The sequence below is a fragment of the Erpetoichthys calabaricus genome, chromosome 1 (assembly GCF_900747795.2).
Source record: "Erpetoichthys calabaricus chromosome 1, fErpCal1.3, whole genome shotgun sequence".
Lineage (NCBI taxonomy): Eukaryota > Metazoa > Chordata > Cladistia > Polypteriformes > Polypteridae > Erpetoichthys > Erpetoichthys calabaricus.
In genome coordinates, this window is record NC_041394.2 from 88940225 (window position 1) to 88962241 (window position 22017).

The 22017-nt window shown below is 35.6% G+C and overlaps 1 protein-coding gene across 3 annotated transcripts in view; it reads right to left on the bottom strand.

Annotated features, from left to right (window-relative positions):
* Positions 1-22017, bottom strand: part of LOC114652966 (histone acetyltransferase KAT5) — a 56045-nt gene that overhangs the window by 15433 nt on the left and 18595 nt on the right. For 2 of the 3 annotated variants that reach the window (XM_028803219.2, XM_028803220.2), the window contains exons 5-12: positions 18343-18417; positions 12623-12691; positions 10615-10785; positions 7619-7693; positions 6733-6981; positions 6095-6184; positions 5318-5458; positions 5061-5154 (exon numbers count right to left, since the gene is read on the bottom strand). In XM_028803219.2, the coding sequence (XP_028659052.1) occupies positions 5061-5154; positions 5318-5458; positions 6095-6184; positions 6733-6981; positions 7619-7693; positions 10615-10785; positions 12623-12691; positions 18343-18417 (964 nt within the window). The remainder of the gene's footprint in view (positions 1-5060; positions 5155-5317; positions 5459-6094; positions 6185-6732; positions 6982-7618; positions 7694-10614; positions 10786-12622; positions 12692-18342; positions 18418-22017) is intronic. The other variant, XM_028803221.2, reaches the window with a different exon arrangement.

A 22017-nucleotide genomic window follows, 5' to 3' on the forward strand; every position in this document is an offset into this window, starting at 1 on the left:
AGGAGACCCACTTACTAACCAAGGATCAGTTCAGATTACAAAAAGACTGGACTGGCCAAATGTTCCATTCTAGCTTTATAAAGAAAACTAGAGGGGTGGGAATTCTCATACATAGAACAGTTCCATTGTAGCATCAGAGGTAGTGTCGGACCCTGAAGGGAGATATGTGATGGTCATGGGCAACTTATATAACAGTAAAATGATTTTGATAAATGTTTATGCACCCAATGTTGATGATAAGGAATTCATGCAAAATCTATTTGCATCCATTCCCAGTGTGAACACTCATAAAATTATAATGGCTGGGGACTTTAATTGTGTTTTAAATCCACTCTTAGATAGGACTCCTGTGACAGGGGGGGACGACATCTAATACTGCAAAGATAATTACACAGTTTTTAAATGATCACAACTTATCAGACCCCCTGGAGGTTTCTTAACCCAAACTCAAGAACATACTCGTTCTACTCACCAGTGCATTATAGCTACTCAAGAATTGATTATTTTTTTATAGATAATAATTTCCTGCCTACAATTAAATCATGCAAATATGACACAATTGTTATCTCTGACCATGCCCCTCTAGTCTTGGAGCTAAAATCAATAAGCCCCCTCGTACTCACCTCGCAGATGGCGTCTTAACCCTCTTTTATTGGCAGACGAGAACTGCACAGAATTTATATCCAAACAAATCAGCTTCTTCCTAGAGACAAACACGTCTACAGAGGTTTCTGCAGGAACACTCTGGGAAAACTCTAAAGGCCTTCCTAAGAGGCCAGATTATTTCATATCTTTCCCATAGAAATAAATTAGAAACCAAGAAAGTGTCAGAGCTAAGAAATGAAATTACTAGAATAGATGAAGAACAAGCCAGGCGTCCAAGTGAAGCTCTTCACAGGAAAAGGCAGGCCCTGCATACAGAACTTAACATCTTAACAACTAAAGAAACTGAACAACTTATTTATAAGTCTAGACAGCATTACTATGAACACGGAGAAAAAGCTAATAAGCTTTTAGCTCAACAAATTCATAAACAAGAAGTTCACAATGCAATACCAGTAATCACCAACAAGAATGGAGAAGAAATCATCGACCATAATAAAATAATGCACACATTTAGAGATTACTATAAGTCTTTATATTCCACTGAGCCCAAAGAAGACAACACGCAATCTAATGCATTTCTGGATAATTCACAAATACCACAAATAGATGCTTTAAGTGCTGAGGAACTAGATAAACCTCTAACGCTAACAGAATTACTAGACGCTATAAAGTCACTACAAAGCGGGAAATCATCAGGCCCTGATGGTTACCCCGTAGAGTTTTATAAGAAATTCTCCACTCAGCTAGCTCCACTCTTATTGGTAACATTTACAGAAGCTAAAGACCACCAAATACTACCTCAAACATTTCGACAAGCATTAATCACCGTCTTTCCCTAAACAAAATAAGGACTTGTTACAATGTGCATCATATAGACCAATTTCACTCCTGAATAATGATGTTAAGATACTCTCAAAAATCCTAGCTAGAAGGATGGAGAAAGTGCTGCCCTCGGTAATATCACAAGATCAAACTGGATTTATTAAAGGCCGACATCTATCTTCAAATCTCCGACGCTTGTTTAATGTTATATATTCACCAGCAAAATCAAAACACCCCAGAGATATTACTATCATTAGACGCAGAAAAGGCATTTGACATGATCGAATGGAATTACCTTTTCACTGCATTGGAGAAATTTGGGTTTGGCCCGAATATTTGTGCTTGGATTAAACTACTGTATACCAGTCCAGAAGCTTCAGTTTGTATTAATAAAATTTGCTCAGACTACTTTAAACTAGAACGTGGTACCAGACAAGGATGTCCCCTTGTCGCCACTGTTGTTTGCAATCGCTATTGAACCACTGGCGGTTCACTGCCGAAATTCTCATCAGATAAAGGGGATTGTCAGAGAAGGACTGGAACAGAAAATTTCTCTATATGCAGATGATATGGTCTTATATATATCGGACCCAGAAAACACTGTCCCTGCTGTTTTAACAGCACTAACAGAATTTCAAAAGATATCTGGTCTTAGAATTAATCTGAATAAAAGTATACTCTTTCCAGTGAACTCACAAGCATATAATATTAAATTAGACACCCTACCTTTTACCATAGCAGATCAGTTTAAATACCTAGGGGTAAATATCACAAGTAAACATAAAGCTCTTTATCAACAAAATTTTGGCGTCTGTATGGAAAAAATTAAGCAAGACTTGCATAGATGGTCAACCCTTCATCTCACTCTAGCCGGAAGAATTAACAGTGTTAAGATGAATATCCTTCCTAAACTTCTCTTTTTATTTCAAAACATTTCAATATATATCAATAAATCGTTTTTTAAACAGTTAGATTCAATAATAACCTCATTCATTTGGAACTCAAAACACCCACGTATCCGAAGAGCGACCCTACAAAGACCTCAGGCAGAAGGTGGCATGGCTTTACCTAATTTTCAGTTTTATTACTGGGCAGCAAACATACAAGCCATAAAAACCTGGACACAAATAAATGCACATACACAGGCTTGGTCTGCAATAGAAGTAAAATCCTGTAGTACTTCTTTATATTCCCTGCTTTGCTCTCCAATAAATGAAAGTTATCGCAAATATACTAATAACCCAATTGTGCTTTACTCACTCAGAATATGGAACCAAATTAGGAAGCATTTTAAGATGGAAAATCTTTTATCAGTGGCACCTTTGCAAGGGAACCACCTCTTTCAACCTTCGCAAGTATATCCAGTTTTTAATACCTGGAAAAGTTTTGGGATTAAAATGCTCAGAGATCTTTATATAGACAACATATTTACATCTTTTGAACAATTACGTTCAAAATTTAACCTCCCAGCTACACATTTCTTTTACTATCTTCAAATTAGAAATTTTGTTAAACAGAAATTGCCCGATTTCCCCCACCTTGCACCCTCCACAATGCTGGAAAAAATACTGCTCAATTCCGAGGAAACAAACACTATTTCCGCAATATATAAAATCTTATTAGAGTCCCTACCTTTCAAAGATCCAAGAGGACATTGGGAAGAAGATCTCTTAATCAATATATCAGAAAAGGAGTGGAAGGTAGCAAAGCAGAGAATTCACTCGAGTTCTATATGCGCAAAGCATAGAATTATTCAACTAAAAATTATATATCGAGCTCATCTGTCTCGCTTAAAACTGTCCAAAATGTTTCCAGGCCAGGATCCAACCTGCGAGCGCTGCAACCAAGCTCCTGCCTCACTGGGTCACATGTTCTGGGGCCTGCCACCAAACTAACATCATTTTGGACAAAAATTTTTAAGTGCCTCTCAGACAGCCTTAGTATCACAATCCCTCCCTAACCCACTAACAGCTGTGTTTGGTGTCCTTCCAGATGGACTTGAATTGGAGAAGGACAAACAAACGGTGATTGCATTCACTACACTCTTGGCACGCAGACTTATTTTGTTAAATTGGAAGAATCCTAATTCTCCTCTTATAAGTCAGTGGGAAACTGATGTTTTATATTATTTGAAATTGGAAAAAATCAAATTTTCAGTTAGAGGATCTGTACAAAATTTTTTCAAAACTTGGCAGGATTTAATCAATATTATTTTAGAATAAGAGAATTAACTATTATTGTATTTAACTCCCTTCTCCATCTCTTATTTATATAGATATTTACTTCTCCCCTTCTTTTGTCTAATGTTGCCTTATTAAAAAGCTTAAAGAAATTTTCCTTTAGCTAAGCTCTCCTTCTCAGGGATGGGGTTTGATTTGTTTTCAAATTTGTTGGGTTATAAATGGATCTGTTTGTATGGAATGATTACAATGAAAATTAATAAAATAAAAATATAAAAAAAAAAATAAAATGAGCTCCTTCCCAGTCCATCTTGGTGGTGATCTCATCAGACCTGCCTCTACTGCAAAGAATCTTGGTGTCATTTTTGATTCCTCCCTTTCTTATTCCGCCCACATAAATCACATTAAGAAACTTTCTTACTTTCACCTCCGTAACATATCCCGTGTTCGCTTCTTTCTCTCCTTTTCTAATGCTGAGAAACCTGTCCATGCTTTTATCACATCCCGCATCGATCATTGTAATTCACTGCTGGCAGGTGCCCCTTCTAATCTTATATCACAGCTCCAGCGTATTCAAAACTCGGCTGCAAGAGTCCTTACGGACCAGCAGCAGCGAGCACATCACACCCATCCTGCTCCGCCTTCGCTGGCTCCCTGTGTCTTACAGAATCGAATATAAAATCCTACTAATAACCTACAAAGCCTTAAACGACCTTGCGCCAAACTACATCAGTGACCTTCTCCATCACTATGTGCCTGTCCACCCACTAAGGCCTCTGATTCTTGCAATCTTGTGCCCCACACTAATCTACACTCCATGGGTGACAGGGCCTTCAGTTGTATAGCACCCAGATTCTGGAATAACCTACCGAAATTAATCAGGTCATATGACTCCATGAATTCTTTTAAAAAACAACTCAAAACTCATCTGTTCAGGAAGGCTTTTAGCTCTACTTGACTTTACTCCCCTATCTCAGTTCACCTTTATGTCAAGATGTTCATGTAACCTGTATGTGTGTGTGCTAGACCATCAATTATGTTGTCTGTTAGTAAATTCAGAGAAAAAAAAGCCTGTCTTAATCTTGTCTATTTATTTATCTAGTTTGTACAATGCTATATACTGTATTCCCTGCCGTTCTATCTTAAACTCTGAAGTGCCTTAAGCATGGGAAAGGCGCTATATAAATAAAATGTATTATTAACACTGGATTTTTTGGACTAAAAGCCTTGGTATATACCAGCTGGACTCTAAACAAACTGCAGCGTAGTATCTACATTTGCTTCCACTAACCTACTCCTACAAATGGAGTAAACAACTTACAATCTATCATATAATCTATACCATATTATTTATGGTTTATGTAAAATACAATCAAGGTATTTAAAATGCAAGATAAAATACAGTTCAATGTTAAAATAAAGAAGACACAAGAACAAAGAGATAATACTCACTAAATTCAATGAGAAGTTTGCCATAACCTCTCCTTTGGTAAGGTGGAAGTGTCAGGATACATGCAACATTGTAATCTTCTGTTGATTCCTTTTCCTAAATGTAAACACAAATATTTGCTGAAAAAAAGAGTCTTGTAGAATTACTCAGTAAGCTCTTCCCTGTTCAGAGTTAGCTGTGCCCAAAAAAAAAAATAATTTTTTTGCATGTCACATCAGAAATGCAAACTAAACAACAAAATTTAAATAAAAACAAGTACCTTTGAGAAGTACCCAACGATATGAAAGCCCTTGGAGTCATACTCTGTCATAACATAGAAAAGGAATGGATCTGTGTCGTAGTAGAGTGTCTTGTGGTCTAGGAAGCACTTGGCAAGTAGGCACAGATTCTGAGAGTATGTCTGGTTTGCAAATAAAAAGAATAAAAAATTAAATAGAATGTTATCAAATATGTACTGTACTTGTAGATTTGGGAAGTTTAAAGACACACACATTTCTGAAACACTGCATTAACTTCCTCATATGTATTTGGACCACTTATCATAGATCACATTTTCATCTTTTTCAGAGAGGTTTATCAGTAAAGTATTACTCATAATGTAATAATAATAACTCTTTACATTTATATAGTACTTTTCTCACTATTCAAAGAACTTTGTGCTCAACACAGGGAGGACCTGGGACACGAACACATCCCCTTACGTTGAGGCGCAGTGCTACCACTGCACCACCTGCATGGAGTAGTTACACATCTAACTTATAGCGAATCCAATAAATTTAAAGGAGAAATTAATTAAATTTAATTAGAGGGATCTTCATTTACAGAACTTCATAACAAAAAGTACAGACCAAAATACTCAACTATCAGTTAACCTTTATTAAAAGAGCATTTCTTAAACAACAATACACAATGTTTTGGTAAGGTCAAAGTTAAAAGTAGTGTGGTTATAGTAACTTCAATTAATAAAAACCTTTATAAAATACTTGTACTGTATTTATGAAATGTGCAATAGAAAAATTTAAACAAACACACTTGCCTTATTTTTTCTTCCATCAATTTCAAAGAAGGAAATGGTCCCCTTTCTGTAGATTTCATTTCCTGGTGGGTGACGTAGATTACATTTTGTCTAAAAATAAAACTCAGTCAAATTATCAAATTGCAAATAAAAGAAAAACATTTTCTGCATTAATAAATCTAATTAAATAGAGCACAGAAGACAAACATACAAGCAAATGCAAGCATATATAATTGTTATAGCTTGAGACTCTTTTTCTTTTCTGGGTAGATCATATAACTTGGTGGCAGCACAATGTAGCAGTTAGTGCTTCTACCTTACAGATCCCCCATCCAGAGCTTAAATACCACAACTAGGCACTGTGTGCAATGCGCACATTCTCTTCGGGTGTACATTTTTTTTTGGTACTTTGCCTGTCCTTCCACATGCCAAACATGAACAAGATTTGTTAACTGGAAATTAAAAACTGTTTGCAGACAAGAGGTGGTTGCTGCCTTGGGCCTGCTATGCTTGGACAGGCTCTAGCTCTTTGTGATCTTGAATGGATTAAGTCAGTTTGAGATGGTTGAGTTGTCTATTTTCATGAAAATGCAATTATCTGAAAAGTGAAAACAATACAACATGTTAGTAAGGCAAATGTTATAATCAGAAAGACTCACCAGATGCCTTTGTAGACACTTGAGGCTTTTCACAAACTTGAGGCAAAATTCACAGAGGTATAGGATTGGCAATGTAGTAAGCTCTTGAGGGTAGGGAGAGAAGTACCAAGGTTTGAGTCTATGTCGACCCAACTCAATGCAGTCTATATTTTTCATTCGTGTAATAATGTCATCGTGACTACGGTCAGACACCAAACTACCAGTCATACGTGGTGCTGATGGAATCCCATCTGAACTGTCTTGCGAGTCCTGTAAAGTAACATGTTAACTATAATTGCTTCAGTAAATACCAGCGAATGAGCTTGGATACCTTTTATGTTCAGCACACATAGATGTAAGTAACAAAATCCAACAATTATTACACTTAACAAATTATTATCCATTACAATTACACAACCTAGCCTTACCAGTAAAGTGAAGTGGAAACACTTTTTCATCTTATTAATCTATTGAAATAGCAACAGTCTAAAAACATTTTATATTATTCTCAAAAATCAATCCTCTTTACTATGTTAATTTTGCTTGAATAACTTCTGTAAAAATGAAGTTACACACAGCCATTCTAATAGGCCTTCTTTTTGTATCAAATTCGCTACACTATTTTATTTAAGTACATCTATTGATTTGTCTTGGTATTCTTAACTTTTTAAATGTTTCTCTACACAGAGTTTTTTCAGATTTTCTGAAAATCTGATAAGTTTAAATGCTGGATTATTTATAACTGTTCTTGTATGACACTACCATCCTACAAATTATTATCCCAAATAAAATGAAGTTTAGGTTTGCCATGCCACTGACGAGAATCACCAGCCTGGCAAATGAATAAAACCTATAAAAATAAAAACACTACTCTTTAGCCCTAAAACAATATAAAACCTATGCTTACCTCATCTGTACCCAGGCAGTTGGCTTTTCTTTTCCTTCCAGGCTGAGTTGGAATTAAACGTCGGGCTGAACCATTCTAAACATAGGAAAAAGAATCATGTTGAACGCAAGTGTGTTTGTTGGCAGATTTCTCACAGTCAACCAGGGCATATTCAGCAATCAAGAATTTCCATGACTATATTATTCTGATAAGGAATTTAATTTAGGACACTTCTGAAAAAGCAGCCGATTTAGTAGAGTCAAAAGAGTGGATGAGTAAAAACTTTGTCATGAAACAAAACAAATATTTTAGAAAGCGGCAGTTTTGCAAATGAAAAAACAATCCTGACAACTAGTTTTTGAGCTTTGGTGTTATTTCTGAGACTGATTTAACCATTAGTCAATGTATTTTCATATTAATAGCAGATTTCCTTCTCTTAAAAAACAAAACAAAAACAAAACAAAACTGACAGCTACAGAAAACCAACCCTAAATCTTGTTACCATAAATTGACAGGTTTGACCAACTAACCAGCAGTATCATATTTACAAAATTTCAAACTTAATTAATAATGCAACAATCTGAATTACTCTTTAACTCTGACAAAGTCTAAGACTTCTATGGTGACTCAAAATAAATTTTGTCAATTTTCATCTGAGGCAGGGATTGCTAGAGCATCTTCCTAGGGTCAAGTACAAAAGAAAAAAAACCAAATGGTGCCATCATGTGCAAGTACAATTTAACCAATTTCCTTTTTTTTTTATAAATAAAGTGAAATATATAAATTGGAACATAACCATACATTTTAAAAACACAATCTACCTTCCTCCCAGCCCAAACCATGCTTTGTATCAAAGATTCTGCAGGCTTTTTTAGTCTACATGGCTTTTCTTTAGGCATGCTAAAGAAGTGTGCATTAAGTTCTGTTTAGTGTGGGTATGAACATGTTCATGCCCTGTGATGGACTGGCATTTCATCTTGGGTTGGCTCTCCTAATGCTGCCAGGATAGCTCTAGCTGTATTGAAATATATTATTTTTTCAAATATATGGATAGTAATAAACTGATACTGAAATTGGATGAAAAGTAATGAAGTATGGAATAACTCCTATGTATGGCTATGCAGAAAATCTGAGATTTTGTTTTCAAATTCAAACTAATGGCTTGTCTGCTTTCCATCACTTAAAAAAATAACACCTTCAAATTTATACAGTGGGGCAAAAAAGAATTCAGTCAGCCACCAATTGTGCAAGTTCTCCCACTTAAAAAGATGAGAGAGGCCTATAATTTTCATCATAGGTATACCTCAACTATGAGAGACAAAATGAGAAAAAAAAATCCAGAAAATCACATTGTCTGATTTTTAAAGAATTTATTTGCAAATTATGGTGGAAAATAAGTATTTGGTCACCTACAAACAAGCAAGATTTCTGGCTCTCACAGACTTGTAACTTCTTCTGTAAGAGGCTCCTCTGTCCTCCACTCGTTACCTGTATTAATGGCACCTGTTTGAACTCGTTATCAATATAAAAGACACCTGTCCACAACCTCAAACAGTCACACTCCAAACTCCACTGTGGCCAAGACCTCACCCCGTGGGTTCAAAATGATCACAAGAACGGTGAGTAAAAATCCCAGAACCACACGGGGGTACCTAGTGAATGACCTGCAGAGAGCTGGGACCAAAGTAACAAAGGCTACCATCAGTAACACACTACGCCGCCAGGGACTCAAATCCTGCAGTGCCAGACGTGTCCCCCTGCTTAAGCCAGTACATGTACAGGCCCGTCTGAAGTTTGCTAGAGAGCATTTGGATGATCCAGAAGAGGATTGGGAGAATGTCATATGGTCAGATGAAACCAAAATAGAACTTTTTGGTAAAAACTCTACTCGTCGTGTTTGGAGGAGAAAGAATGCTGAGTTGCATCCAAAGAACACCATACCTACTGTAAAGCATGGGGGTAGAAACATCATGCTTTGGGGGTGTTTTTCTGCAAAAGGACCAGGACGACTGATCCGTGTAAAGGAAAGAATGAATGGGGCCATGTATCGTCAGATTTTGAGTGAAAACCTCCTTCCATCAGCAAGGGCATTGAAGATGAAACGTGGCTGGGTCTTTCAGCATGACAATGATCCCAAACACACCGCCCGGGTAACGAAGGAGTGGCTTTGTAAGAAGCATTTCAAGGTCCTGGAGTGGCCTAGCCAGTCTCCAGATCTCAACCCCATAGAAAATCTTTGGAGGGAGTTGAAAGTCCGTGTTGCCCAGCGACAGCCCCCAAAACATCACTGCTCCAGAGGAGATCTGCATGGAGGAATGGGCCAAAATACAGCAACAGTGTGTGAAAACCTTGTGAAGACTTACAGAAAATGTTTGACCTCTGTCATTGCCAACAAAGGGTATATAACAAAGTATTGAGATGAACTTTTGTTATTGACCAAATACTTTTTTTCCACCATAATTTGCAAATAAATTCTTCAAAAATCAGACTGTGATTTTCTGGATTTTTTTTTCCCTCATTTTGTCTCTCATAGTTGAGGTATACCTATGATGAAAATTACAGGCCTCTCTCATCTTTTTAAGTGGGAGAACTTGACAACTGGTCAAGTTCTCCCACAATTGGTGGGAGACTAAATACTTTTTTGCCCCACTATAAGTGATTATATAATTTACTTCTTGTTCACTCAGTATACAGTTATTTGGTGCCTTCATTAAAACTGAATCATTGCTTCAGTTTGTTCAAATAGTAATATTTTTAAATATATGAAAGGTACTGACAAAGCAAAGACTTATAGAAATGTTTACCTAAACAGTAGAATTTCACACAAAACAAATAACTAAAATTAGTCATGCACATTCTAAAAGCAAGGCATGCATGAAGCAGTCTACAAAACAGTTCACATAAATGTATAATGGCCACATCTGATTGATTGATTGATATAGATAGATAGATAGATAGATACTTTATTAATCCCAGGAGGAAATTCACAAATTCACATTCTATTATATATGACTTACTGTGGCAAGTTGATCAGGGTCTTCACGTGCAACACATTTAGGAGGAAAGGTTGTTTCTCTCATCTGAGGGTAAACAGACGCCTGATTTGTTTCTGTAGAGGCAGGAAGAGAAGGCACAGGTGTAGCTGGAGACACCTGCGTTGCCAGAGACACAGCCTCCACTTTTCTTTTCTGTATCCAATCAGAGATATATCAAAACTGATTATTTAAGATTTCAAAAACATCCCTACAGCAGAGCAACTCATTTCCTAATAACTCATACGAGTATACAAATTAGCATATTAGGATTCTTGATAAAGCCAATGCAAAACATAAACAGCAATGCAAAGAGAGAGGTACTGATTAAAATAAGCGTATCTAAATGATTATGTAAATAGCTGATGGGTAGAAATATTTCATACTTCTAAACTGATAACTGAAGACTCACTTTTAGGAATCCTTTTCTGTTTGTGTGCACACATACAAAATTACTGTTTCAGACAGCTTATGCTTAACCTCATTAAAAGTATTGTGCAAATTTTAAAGTTGATTTTAAGCTACATGTGTTTAAACTTAATGTCAGAAAATCCCTTCATTACAATATACTGTATATTGTTAGCAATCAAAAAAAGATAAAGTACAAGCCAGACATGGATTCAATGCTGACTTGGGAATAAATGAAATAGAAATTGAATTCTTTGGAGATCAATACAAACAAAAAGTACTGGAATATTGGACGATCGTGTGATGTTGTGCTTTAAAATGCAATGTGTAAACAGATATAATGATAGGACTGTAATGTACCATCAAGTAACGATACAAAGCACTTCCATCAAAACACTTAATGAAAGCATTAGACAGAAAAAAAACATGTTAATACACAAAGTTTTTTGAAAATATAGGTTTTCTAGAATTCACAACTATTCTTGCTTTTTAACTTTTATTCACTATAATTATTTGTCTTGTTTTTATAAATCAGATAAAAAGGTGTCTGCTAAATAATGTCAAGTTTATACATGTTGAGTGCAAAAAGACAAGAAACTATGTTTTCCTTGAATGACTTGCATTTTATCCGTCAAGAGCAAGACCAAACTATTCCATTAAATAGATTTTTATAATTAAAGATGCTTCTGAAATGTACCTCTGCTCTTAAAATTCATTAAGTAAATAATTCTTTATTATATACGTTGATTAATTTTATTACCAAGAAGTAATTTACAGGTAACATCAAAAACAGCAGGGACAGTTCTGAAAGTTATTTCATAATTTTTGGACAATTTAATAAAGCAAAGAATATGAATGATAAATGAAATTCTGCAATGAACTATGGATATCAAATTTTGAGTACTGTGGAAATGATTCAGTAAAAACAAAAAAAAACCTTTACACTACTACACACTGAACATTAATAAAAAAGGGTTAATCACCAACCAAAATTTACTATTTTTTTTCACTGTTTTATACTAAGTTAATGTGTGAAAAATTTTAAATGCATGCTTTCTGCACCAAACACTGTTTGAGGCTACTTTTGGTAGAACAATCACTATTGGCTAGAGCTTCATAATGCACATTACACACACATATATATATATATATATATATATATAATAAATAAACTTTAAAAATTGCTTTATTACTTATGTAAAATATGTCAAATATTCATACGTAAAAGAAATTAATCAAGCCATCTTTTGGAAAATGAATGCCTTTCATTTACTACTAAATGGAAGTGCATCAGGTTAGAATTATTCCAAACGGAAGTAACATTCAAAACATACATTTATTTATTATCTGACCCAAAATCAAATGCCATTTTAAACTGGCAATAATGAGCTACACCAATGTGTTGACTATAACAACAGTTTCAAAGTCAGTTGAAACTGCCCCAATTCCCTTTTTTCATTCAAAGTGACGTTGACTGCTGAGAACATCCCCTGTCATTTCTCATCCTTCCATCTTGTTCTGGCACACCCAGTGAATTAGCAATATGCAGTCAGTTCTCTCTCTCAAGTGTAAAATGAAGTTGTACCGGAGAGGGGACAGTTTTGCCTCTGGAAGGAGTTGTGGCAGTCTGTAGAGCGAGATACAGATTCTTCCTCTGAATTTGAACAAAAAGGGTGCATTACTAGTAATCATTGTCATCAAATACTATATTTAGTAAACTTCAGTAGCTGCGACAAATGGACCTTGCAGAAGGTTTTCACAGCAACAGAAAACAGATTATTTTAGCTTTTATTTACTTAAACTATTTTTATACAGTGTTTAACATAACAGTGCATTTGCTAGATATTTATATGTTATATTTCAATAGCCAATTAAAAGGTTGAAAAAGATATGTTGAGAATACTACTGTGTTAAGGAGTGCACTATGAAGAGAGTTAACTGTGTAACACTGTGCACATAAAGTAATAGATACAACATTTAAATTCAAAATTAGACTGACTAGTTGGAACATACTATATTCGGAATGCAAGCAAATGTATGTAAAATAAGCTGTGTATGAGCCTGATCATATCACAGAAGCAAGTAAAGAGGAGTTAGCTCTCATCCAACATGTGAAAGGTTACAGTGATACATGGTGGTGCTAGAAAACCTATAATTCACTGATCTTTGTAACTGGTGTGAAATAGAAATAATATTCTCAAACCCACTTAATCCAATTCAGGGCTGCAGGGTAAAGAATTAATAGTGGACTTAAAATGTTAAAGAGATAGGCAATATACAAGTGATGCTGAGGAATTTATATACATAAAGCCTTTGCTAGATTCAAACATAATATGTCACAACAGCAGATGCTACTTTGCTACCAGATTAGCTCAAAACTACGTGAGCAAAGAATTATAATATATAAATATCTTACAAACACAAACATATACTGAAACAAACCACACATACAATTCAATGAAGCATCAAAAGTAAATAAAAAAAACTTCTTCTGTAATAAACATTAAAGGAGTTCATGCTGCTATGGTCTGCAAATGAAAGCTTAGTAGAACAGTTACAAATAACAAAAACAAATCAGTGACAACATAAACACATACACATAATTACGATGAGTTAAGTTTATACCTATAAACAAATATTCCATACTAATATCTTAAGTAGAAACAAATAAGATTTTTAAAATAATAACAAGCATCAGTAATTTTAAAACTAAACTGATAGGTACTCAATGAAACTGCGTAAAATGAAGTCAGATGCTTTAACTTCAACTTTGTTCAAACATTTTTTCAACCTGGACATTAAATCTGTGTTGTGTAAAACCATCTACTCTTTATATGAGAGGGTTAAATACTAGTTACTCAACTCATTTAGAAATGTGGTTATTATGAAAGGAACTGCATATCTATCCAATATTCCAAATGCCTATGTTATCTTGAGAACATTATTTGACTGATATACAATCTGAACACATTCTGAATTGTGCTAGCTCATACAATACTGTCAGTCTTAACTGAAATCTTATAATATGCAATGTTAAATACTTTATTGGTTTATATTAAACTAGACAAAGAGCCCGTTTCGACAACGTAAGATGAAACGGGCACGAGTTTGTGTCAGCAGTGTATGAAGAACAAATGATAAGTAACAAAGAAGTTGTTTTGTAAAGATTGTAGTCCGCTTTACTCATTACTGTACAGGCTTGTACTGTTAGTTGATGAATTTTCCAGGCCTATAGTATAATACTGAATGATGAATGTTCCAGTATAATATGGAATAGTAATAAGTATAAGCACCACAAACCTGATATAGGTGTATTTAATGAATGCGTAATTAGGCATCGAGTTGTAGTCGAAATCGCCTTTCAGGCCTCTAGAGCTTAAATCGAAGTCGTCTTTCTCTTTGAATTTTTGCGGCCGTAAATCCGCTGCCTGCTGTGAGGTTGGGCTTGGATGTCGGTCTCGTAAGGTTTTTTGGGCAGCTGCACAGAAGGCGACTGAGCATTCGGCTTCGGACGTGCACAGAAGGCGACTGCGCATTCGGCTTTGGACGGACGTGAGTGAGTGAGGAGGCAGGCGAATTATTTATTAAGATACTTGTTTGATTTTTGCACTTGTTACTATCAACAAAAAAATTAGTATCTTCATATTTTAATATTGATATCAGTTGTTTATATAGTGTGATAATTTACCAAAGTTCTGAGCAAAATAAGAAAGATAATATATTTCCACAAATATATCTTCCAATTAAGTATTTTTTTATTCAAATATTAAAGGAAACAAAAATCTTTCCATTTTACAAAGTAAAACACTAAATTTTAATGGTGCTACTTTACACATTGTCTATTCTAAACTGAAGGATACATTTGAGTGGTCATTAGACTATGCTTGTTATTAATGTTCTACATGTACAGTTGTGCTCATACGTTTACATTCCCTGGCAGAATTTGAAATATGTGTACTATACTTTAAAGAAAACACATTTCATTTACTTTAAATGGAATCCAAGTTAAACTTAAGGCATTACAGAACTACACAACCATTAAACAAAACATTGCAATAAGGAAAATAATGAGATGGTCCCTGTTCAGATGTTTGCATACCCTTAGTTCTTACTACTGTTTATTGCCCCCTTTAGCATCAATGATGGTATGCAATCTTTTGTGGTAGTTGTGGATGAGGCCCTTGATTTCAGGTCATAGGGCTGCCCATTCTTCTTGGTGAACAGTCTCCAATTCCCGTATGTTTTTAGGTTGCCTTGCACAAATTGCACATTTGAGTGGCTCAAAGAAAGTGAGGTCAGGAGACTGTGATGGCCACCGAGCACCTACATTTTTTCCTGCTACAGCCAAAGGGTCAACTTGGCCTTGTGTTTTGGATCATTGTTATGTTGGAAGATCCAAGTGTGTCCCATGCGCAGCTTCAGGACTGATGAATGCAAGTTGTTCTCCAATATTTTCTGGTAACATATTGTATTCATCTTGCTATCAATCATCACTAAGCTACCTATGCTGCTGTAGCTCACACGGTCCCAGAACATCAGAGATCCACCCTCATGCTTCACAGTAGGGATGGTGTACTTCTCGTTATGGGCCTTGTTGCATCCTCTCCAAACATTGTGTTTATGGTTGTGAACATAAAGTTCAATTTTGGTCTCATCACTCCAAAGGACTTTGTTCCATAAGTTTTGAGGCTTTTCTAGATGCTGTTTGGCATATTGTAAGTGGGCTGTTTTGTAGCACTGGTATAGTAAAGGCTTTTTTTCCTGCATCCCCACCGTGCAGTCCATTATTGTTAAAGTAAGTACCTTCTTATTTGTGCATCTTGAAACAGCAACGTGACTTGTTTGCACAGATGCCTGTATCTGAGTTTTTCTTGTCAGCTTGAAAAATGGTCCTGGCAGTTGTGGCTGAAATCTTGGTTGATCTACCTGACTGTAGCTTCATAACAACAGAACAACTAACTTTCCACCTTTTTTCTGAACACTACTGACAAGCATATTCAGATCTCCAGATATCTTTTTATATCCTTATACATATCAACAACCTTTTCTTGAAGGTCCTTTGACAGTTCTTTTGCCTTCCCCATGGGCTTGGTATCCAGTAAAGTCAGCGCAGCTCTGCATGAATTCAAATGGACTATTTATGCACAGACACTGATTACAATCAAAGAGGTTACAGATGTGGACCGCTCCATTAACTACCCTTAATTTGAACCTGTATGTGTCAACTTGTGCGTATATCTTCAGCCCCAACATTCAAGGGTATGTAAACTTTTGAACAGGCCCATTTCGGTGATTTCAGTTATCATTATGATTTAAAAAGGGCACACACAATTATGTGATAATAAACTGCCCTGCCTGAGCACACACCCTAATTAAAAGGAAACATTTCTGCATGATTACTTATATTTTCCAAACAAAGGCCAATATTTCACAAATTCTGCCAGGATATGTAAACTTATGAACACAGTTGTTTATGCAGTAACTGAAAAGCATCTCACTTATGTAAAGAGAAACAATAGTGTTCCTAATTACATAAGGAGAACTTTCTATTGGAGGTAAAAAGTCCAACAAGGACAGATTGCAAGGTGTCATCAATTTCAAAAAAACATTTCAGTTTAGATGAAATGTAGAATATCACATAAAAGAGGTACAAACTGATGCTTTCACAATCTTTACAAGCATATGCCATGATTTTAAAGGCAACAGCTGGTTAGTTTTACTGGCTTGCAGAAACCCTTACACATGTCTATGCTACATAGGGGCACTCAGTAACTTGTCATTTCTTGCTATTTAACCACTCCTGTGCCAATTTAAAATTTACAGTTTTAGAAATAGTTAAGTCCCTAACCTGAGGTGGGTGCAAGCAATTGTATGCAGCAAATCGTTTTGGATTCAAAGACTTGATACCTATAATTTATAAAGTCTCAATTAAACAAATGATTTGAGGGATTTTCTTCAAAATACAAAGCATGCATTCCCTCTCATCACTGTAAGTTATTTCTGTCGGCAGTTTGGCAAGTTTATCAACATAGTTTAGTCCTTTAATCTCCCTTTTTTCCACACATCAATGACAATGACCAAACTCTATGATTTTTACGAAAAGTTACAGAAGAGTTCAGACCACTTTGTTGGATGTCTAAGTATTAAGATTATATATATGAACTATTATATGTCAGTTTTTTTTTCTTGGTTCTGTACAAGTTCACAGGCTGGTTTTATTACTAGATGTTTACTTTAAATTTTTTTTCTTCTTCTAGAATAAATATTTACAAGCAAAAGTATGCATAGGAATATGGGTTTCTTTATTTCCGGAACATTTCTGTGCAGTTATTTTTGTATTATAATATTTTCTGATCACAGGGATTATTTATTTCACAGTGCTGCAATGTTGTTTGTTTAACATACAGGTGCTGCCAATTAATGATTCCCATTACTGGCATACTACACCTAGTTGCCAAGGAATGTGGTTTTGGAGGACACAGCATCTTATGTCACCATCACGACCCCTTAATTACAGGTGCGATGATTCATTCGTATTTTAGATTAAAAAAAAAAAAAAAAAAATAGCGCAAATTTCTCTAAATTGGCAGTTTTTTAACATTTGGTTTTCCCTCTGACGTTGCATTCTGATTAGTGATTAGGCTTTGGTGCGATAGGTTTCGTCTTTTTTGTTTCAATTAGTTCTCACCTCCCGGTCCTCTTTCAGCCTTTGGGCATAATACGTTGGAGATACTGAATGATTCAGAATTACACTTAAATGTTTTTAAGGTTTTATTATCCTGTTTTATTCTAAGGACTGTTTTTCTTATTTAGTTCTGAATGCTTACACTTGTACACATTCCATCATTATTTTTTGTCTATTTGTTGTAATGTTGCATACATAATATATATTATATATAAATAAAACAGCATACCGTACTATTAAAACATGTATAAAAAAAAAAAACAAAAAAAAAACACTTCCCTCAGAATAGTCTCATAGTATTAAAAGAGTACCTTCTATTCAAATCTCTCTGCCTATAATACTCCTGGTTATATCAATGTCTATAAATCCTATCACAGTAGTATATTGAAACCCTTACTTGTTGTAGTCATACATCTGATACAAAACATGATTAGTACATTGCCACTAACTGCCAATGTCCTTGATTTCTGCAAAGAGGCTAATGTTAGACTGTTATTCGCTATTTCAGTGTAGCATACCCTGATCACAGATGTTTATTATCTATGGACATTGCATTTCTGTTTGTTAGTCATTTGTACAAAACATTTAAGTATTACAATAATTAAGAAATGTTACTGAACCTCCTCTATTCGGTTTCTCTTCTTGGTGTCCGGCTGTGGAAGATGGTGCCACTGCTTTACCTCCAAGCTGTTTTCCTGTCCATTGGAAAGACACCAGAGATACTGAGAGTCTTGGAATGCAACGATCAAAAGATTCTGTCATTTTAATAGACTGTTCAACACAAACTTATACTTTAAAATGCCCAGGATGTAGTAGGGGGTCAGATGGCTTAGCTCTTCAGAACAATGACTGTCTGACTTTGTCTTTTGACATTCCATTGCAACTGACCATGGACCCCCTAGAGATTTATTTTCTCCAGGGATACTGCTGACCAGATTTTTTTTATTTAAATACTCCACTGTCAACTGGCTATATCACAACCATAGTACTAATTTACTAATTTGTATCTTTATATGTACACAGTGTACTGCACACTGCACACTATGCACTTTGCAATGTATAAAGTCTAACTATATTTGCATGTGAACTTGCTACAACACTCTGATACTGCACAATGTGACAAGTGCTATTCCAAAATAAACTGAACTATTAGTATTATAAAAAAAAAAAAAAAAAAAAAATGTATATTAGCATTGCAGCTACTATGAGGGAAACCTTGGCAAGTTTTGCAATGCATTTGACATATTTTTTCAGCACACATTTTTATTTCATGGCAATCTTCCAGTTTTCAATAATTGGTGGATGGACCTGTTTAACAGATATGGGCATTGGGAAACTATTGGTGGTGTTATTGTTCTTTGTGTCTGCAGCAAGTTTTGCAGGAACAGGTGTCATATATGGAGGTGTTCCACTTCATAAATGAGAGCATTTGCACAGTCAGCATAAAAAGGCAGGAAAGGGGCAGCTATAAAATCCATAACATTATATAGAATTGCAGTTTTAGTATGATAGTGACAATCATACTTAACATTACAATTATTACATATACTTTACATTCATTTTTTTATCCACACACTTCTGCTTTAAAGGGCAACACTGATTCATCTGAAGGTATTTTTAATCCCATATTATTTACAAAACTTAAGTGTTATTCGGCTAATTGCCTAGCGGAGCGCATTAATCAACATCTTGTTATGATGAGCTTCTAGGTACCACAACTTTTTCCAACAAAATTAGCTGGGTAATACCACTAGCAATGGTGGAGAGAATGCTGGCTAATGCATGTTGCTGTTGCTCTTCCCTGTTAACATTAAGTGTGGCTAAAATTTGTTGAACCTTGCACATTTTGCACTTCTTTCACCTTCTCTTACTGTTTGTATAGTTCATGGATGCAACTGATTAAAATTTGTTATTGACTTTGGATTTATTTTTACGGACTTTGCCTTGACTGAGTTTGCACCTTAGGGACAATGGATTTGACTTTTTTTGTGGTTCACAGGACAAAACTTTGATTGCCCGCTCCTGTCTGGTGCATGATCTGTGAACATTGTTCTTTGCAGCATGTAGATCTAGATACTGGGACAATTCTGTCTTCTTAATTAAAATGGATATACTGGATTGCTGTCAATGCCTTCTATATGTGCTTCAACTGGAGAAATGATCTGAAGTTCACACCCACCTGGCTTGCGGCGTTAAGGCAATCACACTTGTAATACCAACAGTTATACGTATATAGTTATATGTTGGAACCTCCGAATTCTGGTTATGCACAACTTATAATATCTCCTACTTTTTAATTGATCAGTCATCTAGTGGCATCAGTCTATGCTTCTACTGGATTTTTTGCTGAATTGCTATCGCCGCTCATTTGCAACAACCCACCCTACTCATCTCAACTTCAACACTGTGCTGCACTGTTTATAAGTGTGCTCTACTACTGTCAGATAAATTAGCTTGACACTATTCTGAAATACTTTTCCGATAAATTCCTGCATATTAAACAGTTTGTCCAGAGCAAATGGTTAGACTGAGATGTCCTAAAAGATGCTGTTAATGTGTGACTCCCAAAATATTTACCTTGCAGGTCAGGCTGCCGCCACCGCCACCACTAGGCTGCGAATGGAAAGTTCACCAGCAGCATTTGTTCAGGTATATGCCATCCTATTCATGGCTTGGGAAATAAGAATGTCACGTGTGCCAAATTTGCAATATGTTTAAATAAATTCTGGTTATGGATCTGTGCACAATGAACCTTCACTAGCTAACACTGCACTGTTTAACACAAGATCTATTATTGGCAAAGCATTGGTGCTATCAGAATTCATTAAAGATTACAACCTTATTATGCTATGCTTAACAGAAACTTGGCAAAAAACAAACAAATTGACGTCTCTTACGGAGGCAACACCATCTGGATGGGTTTACTTCACAGGGGCTCACAGCTCAAGACAAGGCAGAGTGGTCTAGTAATTGTTAGATCCGAGTTAAACATCAAAAGAATCCCAAATGATGGTCCATTGTCTTTTGAGTGTCTGGCTCTTAAACTAATAACGAAATGTGGTTCTATCTTGCTTGTTGGTCGTCCCTCAAAATACAATGGGTTTTTCTTATCTAATCTGACTGAATTATTAACCCACTTAAGTTCCTTTTCCCAGAGAGTCTTCCATATTGACATTCCCACATGTAAACTGAGAAATGAATTCCTGTCCTTGTTAGTCTTGGTGCAACATGTTGATTTTCTGTAATACAATTAAAAATCTAAATAATTCAACTAACATAAATCCATCATCCATTTATATCTTTCACATCTTCATTTGTTAATTACCTGCTTTGTGAAATGAGGCAGATTACTTGTGTACAGGACACCATCCCCACCACACTTATTAAATTCTGCCTTCATGTCATAATCCCAATGGTTACGAGAATAATAAATACAACTGTTGACACTGGCATTGTGCCAGCCACTTTAAAATTTCTTTTGTAACCCCAATGTTAAAAAAGTCTGGTCTTGATACTGACAATGTTAACAATTTCCAACCTATTTTTCACTTACCTTTTCTGTCAAAAGTTCTTGGTGAGTTGGGAGGCTATAACACGCTCAATTACTTAACTTCTAATAAATTGGTGGAACCCTTTCAGTTAGTTTCAGAGCACAGCACAGCTGTGCAATTGCTCTACTTCAGGTAACTAATGATTTGATTATGGCAGCAGACTCTGGACAAACCAGCATATTAATTCTGTTAGACCTCAGTGTAGTATTTGACACTGTCAAACATGACATTCTACTGTCCAGAATGGAGAACACTCTGGGTATTTCCGGCACTGTTTCAGAGGTTTAAGTCCTATCTGACTGACAGGCAAGACTTTGTAAGTCTTGGCAACAGAAGATCCAGCGCAATGCCAGTCACACAAGGAGTTCCTCAGGGCTCTGTCCTCAGCCCTCTGCTGTTCTGTATCTACATGTTTACCCCTTGGCCATATCATTTGTAGCTTTGGACTGGGTTATCGTTTTTATTGTAATGACCTCCCTAAATTAATTAGATCAGCTGACTCAGTTTATTCTTTAAAAAAGAACGGTTCAGGAAGGCTTTAACTTAACCTAACATTCTGCCACTTGTTTCAGTTTTCCTCTCTGTCCAGATGCTCAGGATAATTTGTGTGTGTGTTTTATCACAAATTATGTTGTTGTTGAGGCTTTTCTTCTAGTATTGAATTTAGTATTTTTCTCTGGTTTATTGTCTTTTATTCCATTTCATAGTTATCTGTCTTAGTGTTCCATGTAGAAAATATTTTTA